Source organism: Hemitrygon akajei, chromosome 6 (genome assembly GCF_048418815.1).
Source record: "Hemitrygon akajei chromosome 6, sHemAka1.3, whole genome shotgun sequence".
NCBI lineage: Eukaryota > Metazoa > Chordata > Chondrichthyes > Myliobatiformes > Dasyatidae > Hemitrygon > Hemitrygon akajei.
In genome coordinates this window covers 124,231,168-124,237,167 of record NC_133129.1, presented here as the reverse complement: position 1 = coordinate 124,237,167, position 6,000 = coordinate 124,231,168, and the positions used below count along the sequence as shown (strand labels likewise).

The following is a 6,000-nucleotide window of genomic DNA, read 5'->3' as shown; positions in this document are numbered from 1 at the left end:
CACATGAATCTCAGCTAGAGTTTGCTAGAAGGCATGTTTGGGACTCTGAAGCCATCTGGAAGAAAGTTCTATGCTCTGATGAAACGAAATTTGAACTTTTTGGCTATCAGACGACATGCTATGTTCAGCGCAAGCCAAACATCACACATCATCAGAAACACACCATCACTACCGTGAAGCATGGTGGTGGCTGCATCATGCTGTGGGAATGATTCACTGCAGCGGGACCTGGAAGGCTTGTGAAGATCGAGGGTAAAATGAATGCAGCAAAATACAGGGAGATCCTGGAGGAAAACCTGATGCAGTCTGCAAGAGAAATACAACTTGGGAGAAGCTTCGTTTTCTAGCAAGACCATGATCCCATGCATAAAGTCAAAGCTACACAGAAATGGCTTAAAAACAACAAAATTAATGTCCTGGAGTGGCCAAGTCAGAGTCCAGACCTCAATCCAATTGAATTTGGACTTGAAAAGGGTTTTTCACTCAGGATCCCCATGCAATCTGACATTTAATTTCAAATAGGTAAACATATTAAGATACATTATTTTATAGAAAGCAGTGCAGTTTCCTTTATAGTTCCTCTGATATTTCCTTCCCGATTGTTTGTCACCACATTTTGAACAGAACTCTTTATTCAAGGTGGTTTGTGTCAAATCTGAGGAATAAATGTGACCTTCACTTTTGATCATACTGGGTTTTATTACACAATATAATTCTTTAATACAAGACCAAAAAAACTTTCATGAGATCAATAAAGTACAGTACCAGAAACTTCAGCCTGCAATGATAATTTTTTAAATATATAAAAATACTGTATTCTTTAGTTATAACACTAGCATAGTTATCCCACAGAGGGTTAGCTCTCATATTCAGCATTCACTACATTAGAGAAGAAGATGGAAATGAAAATGTCTGCAGGTATTAGTAAAAATTGAAACAACATGCTGCAGAGTTGGGCTTCCCTTTAACTCCAAATAAAACAGTTTAATGCATTATCTAAAAGATGGGACCTCTAACTAAAAGTTAGTCCTGATGAAGGGTCTCGGCCCGAAACGTCGACTGTACTTCTCCCTATAGATGCTGCCTGGCGTGCTGCGTTCCACCAGCATTTTGTGTGTGTTGCTTGAATTTCCAGCATCTGCAGATTTCCTTGTGTTTGACCTCTAACAATACCATGTCCTAAACATGTTCAAGCACTGGAGTTGATATAAACCTCAAGAGTCCAAGAGAGATATAGGAACAGGCCCTTCAATCTACCAAATCTGTGTGAACCATGAACCACATGTTCACACTAATCTATCAATTCACCCAAATTCTACAATTTACCTTCACATCATAGCTAGTGAAGGCACCAATCTGGGAGGGAAATATAACACCTGGAGAAAACGTTTGCAGTCACAGGTAGAAAGTGCAAACTCCACACAGACAGCACCCAAGTTTAAGATTGAACCAGAGTCTCTAGTGTTGTGAGGCAATGGCTCTACCAGCCTCTTAACTTTGCTCCATTTTAATTTTAACTTATAATAATTATTTATGCCTGCACCGAACTCCTGCCACATAACAACAAATTTCATTATTATGTCAGTGACGATAAGTCTGACTCTGAGTTTGATTCTCCAGTGACTCAGAGGTGAAGGTAATTATTATACTCTCATGGGAAAATATATTTTAAAAAGTTACAAAACTTTCTTGATGTCTGATCCTAAGTATTGTACATCTATGATACACTTTTATTAAAGTCACGATGGATTGTTTCCTTTTGAACAAGTATTTATCACAACTGCTTTGCTGAAGTGCTGAAAGGAAAGTCATGGCTAGAACTAGCTCCCTCATCAGCAAGGACAGGACCCATTACAATTTGCCCACCATCACAATAGATCTACAGTGGACTCTCCACTCAGCCTTGGAGCACTTGGCCAACAGCAGAACAAATGCTAGGCTGCTGCTGATCAATTACAGTTGGGTATTGAATGCCATCATTTCCTCAGTACTAATCAACAAGCTTCGAAGCCTTGGTTCTGTACTGTGCAACTGAATTTCTGGCTTCCTTATCAGGAGACCATACCCAATATAGATCAGTAATATCATCTCCTCACTGACAATTAACACAGGTACACCTCAAGGGTGTGCACTTAGCCCACTACTCTGCTCTATCTACCCTGACGACTGTGTGGTTAGGCACAGCTCAAATGCCATTTATACTGTAACTTCACCAATGACAGCAACACCATTGGCATGGTGATGAGGAGGCATAAGGAGTGAGATGGATCAGCTGGTTGAGGGGTGTTGCAAAAAAACAACCTCACCCTCAATGTCAGTGAGACCAAAGAATTAATTGTGGACTTCAAGAAGGGGAAGTTGGGAGACCAGTTCTCATTGAGGGATCAGTAGTGGAAAATGTGAGCACTTTAAGATCCTGGGCATCAACATCTCATTGTTGCAATCACAAGAAAGGCTTGCCTGTGGCCCTATTTCATTAGGAGTTTGAGGACATCCGGTATGTCAACAAAGCCCCATCATTAAGGACACTACCATCCAGATCATACCCACCTGCTGTTACTATGATCGTGAAGGAAGTACGAGAGCTGGAAGACCCACACTCGATGTTTTAGAAACATCTTCTTCCCCTCGGCCATCAGATATCTGAACGGTGCATGAGCCCATGAACATTACAGTCCTCTTTTCTACTAGGTATTTATTTTTGCAACAGTAATTTTTATGGCTACACTGTACTGCTGCTACAAAACAACAAATTTCACAACATACACTCAGTGGCCTCTGTATTAGTGGCCATTGAGTGCATGTGTGTGGTCTTTTGCTGCCCATCCACTTCAAGATTAGATGCGTTGTGCATTCAGAGATGCTCTTCTGCACGGCACGGTAATGTGTGGTTATTTGAGTTATTTCCCGTCACATGCCAGTGATGTCTGGCCATTCTCCTCTAACCTCTCTCATTAACAAGGCGTTTTCATCCACAGAACTGCTGCTCACTGGAATTTTTTTTTTTGTTTTCCATGTGATTCTTTACAAACTCTAGAGATTGATGTGTGTGAAAATCCCAGGCAGTTTCTGAGATACTCAAACCAATGGTCAAAGTCACTTAGATCACATTTCTTCCCCCATTTTGATGTTTGGTCTGAACAGCAACTGAACACCTTGAACATGTCTGCATGCTTTTATGCACTGAGGTGCTGCCACATGATTAGCTAATTATATAAAGAGCAGATATACAGGTGTACCTAATAAAGTGGTCACTAAATGTATGTATGTCAGTGATAAAATACCAGATTCTGAATGCTCATTGAGCTGTAAGACCAAGCAAGCACCTTCTGCTCACCCCAGAAAGCACAAAACAATAGGATATAATTTATAAAAGATTTTATTGAAAAAAACCTCTCATCCAAGATCTGTTCAGTAAATGGCAAACACTTAGCTCTGAAAATGTATTATTTTTCATTAATTACTTTATGCCTTCTAAAGTTCTAATTCACAGCTTTGAAGTAATAAAAAAGTTTTAATTGTGTGGTTTTATTAAAAATTTCAATGTGTCAATGTCATGCATTGTCAAGACTACATCAATGTCAGTACAGCAAAATGGCCATTTTTCACATCACCAACTGCTTTAACACTTTTCTGTCGTCCAAATTCAAATGAAACAGTTACAGTTTATTTTATCTGAAAGGATGCTGGCTGCATTCAGATGTGAAGGTCAAAGACTGGGAAAAATGAATGCCCTAAAATTCTTCAAAGAATGCCGAAAAACGAAAAAATCATTTTGGAAGAGGTTTAACAGAACAATTGATACACAGTAAAAACTACTACAATTCTAAAGATCTGGAAGGCATTCTACACAGAAATTATATTGTTGCAGAAATGTACTGTACACATGCCAAAGTCTCAGGTTTATAAGCAATAAGAGACTAGAAAACAAAATCAACCACTTAAAAAGGTTGTTCCTTTACATTAAATTCTACAGATTAGAAGATTACAACAAAGCTTGGTGAAAGGTATTTTGGTGAGGGGTGGCTGTATAGATTGTGCTGCAGCTCAGATCAACAGAAGGTGGGTTATACTGTCAAATTTCTAGGAAGTTCTTCACATTCCCTTCTTTCCCTTCTTACCTGTACAAAAAAAAGACAAGAAAATTAGTTGTTCCTAACTAATTAAACTAGTAATCTACCTAAACTAATCCCTTCTATCTATACAAGATCCGTTCTTGTATTTAGTCTAACATGGAAGTGAGAGCAATACTGCAGTTCAGGTTTGTCCTTTTATCACTTTTATTTCCATAATTTCATCAATGATGAATAATTCCCTATGATCACCTTTGCCTGCCCCTTATTCCCGACTTTATGAACGTTACATTATGAACTAATGTAACTAGCTGGCCAGTGGTGTAGTGGCATCAGCACTGGACTGTGAGGCGAAAGGTCCCGAGTTCGAATCCGGGCAGCTCCTTGCATGCTTTCCATCCGTGCTGGGCTGAGTGTTGAGCTAGCAACTCAGCCTCGTAAAAAACAGTCAAATGCTATGGAAATGGAAAAAATGCCATCTGATGCACCAAAAGGCATGAAGATGAACAACATTAAAAACAAACCAAATGTAGCTATGGTTATTGGCATTCTGCCTAAAGCTCACCTCCATTCTCTGACACATGAATCAGTTGCTGATAATCTTTTCCTGCATTATCTCAGATGAATGACTTACCAATACAATTATTACTGCAGATCTGTACTGTTCCTTTCACTATATTCCTCTCCTCAGACAACTTCCCAATCACAATAGCCCCTTTATGTTCCCTCATTCACCCAATTTAACACAAAACACATCTAACACCTCTGTAAGTCTACTGGAAAAATGTCACCTGTTTCTCTCCACAAATGCTGCCTGACCCATTGTGTGTTTTCATATTTTCCGGTTTTATTTCAGATTTTCAGGAACTGTTTCAGTAGCAAAGTTTTCATTTTTGTTTCTCACACAACCGCAAGTCCAACCCTTTTCAAACGCATTTCTGAAATGCTTTGTTTCTCTAAAATCCAAATCTTATACTATTCCATTGTTAAATTTATTATCAACAGGTGTTAATTACCAAAGATGCCCTTGAACGACTCCCTATTCTGTTTGTTTACTCCGATCCTTTATGTTCAGGTATCTACTGCACTTGCTAATTTTCACTGTATTACACCCTCCAATCTGGTCCTGACACCATTCTGCCCCTCTACCAGCATTTCCGTATGTAAAAAGTTCATCTGAAGCAGCCTGTTCAGCAGCGTCTGCATCGGCACTTTCTGACACCCGCTGATAAGATCCACATTCTTTATTATCTTTTCCTCCTTTGCCCTCTCTGCTCTGGGCCCTCAGAAATTACCTATTAACCTTAATTTCATTAGACAATCTAAATTCATTTCCTTGCTTCGTCAAGCTTTTTTTTTCTTATGCTGATCCTTATTAACCCCTGCCACAACAATTTCTACATTGGAAAGTTTTTAAGAGGAATTTAGTTTAGTGTTTTGTTTGAGTTTTTTTTGCCAGAGATTTTCATATACATTGTCTTTAAATTCCTTCCTAAGCTCCAGGAAAGAATGTAGAGCAAGCTACAACTCTATACCTACCTAGATTAAATTTAACATCCAATTAAAATAGCTCTTTTATCAACAGCATCTAAAGATTTGGGAATAATACTGAATCCAGTTTATTTTTAATAATTTATTGCCATTTAAAAACTAGTTTTTGGTTCAAATTGTGACTTAATATTAAGGTTTTTTAAATTTTCTTTGAAAATCTAATGATGAAGAAACAGCCAGCATCAAGGACAAGGGTCTTTTTATTGGTATATAAGAACAATCCAACAGAGGAACAGCCCTTCAGCCCATTGTGAATGTGTTGAGCTTGATGCCAGTCTAAATTAATCCCATCTGCCTGCATATGGTCTGTATCCTCTCCCCCCCATTCCCCGTCTCTCTATGTGTCTGTCTAAATGCCTCATTAAAGTTGCTATCA

General features: G+C 38.7%; 1 protein-coding gene across 4 annotated transcripts in view; it reads right to left on the bottom strand.

The window, feature by feature from the left end:
- Positions 1 to 3,363: 3,363 nt before the first annotated feature.
- The window catches only part of mdka (midkine a), an 86,015-nt gene continuing 83,378 nt past the window's right edge, over positions 3,364 to 6,000 (bottom strand). For all 4 annotated transcript variants that reach the window (XM_073049185.1, XM_073049184.1, XM_073049182.1 and 1 more), the window contains exon 5: positions 3,364 to 4,121. In XM_073049185.1, the coding sequence (XP_072905286.1) occupies positions 4,096 to 4,121 (26 nt within the window). In that variant the 3' untranslated portion in view covers positions 3,364 to 4,095. The remainder of the gene's footprint in view (positions 4,122 to 6,000) is intronic.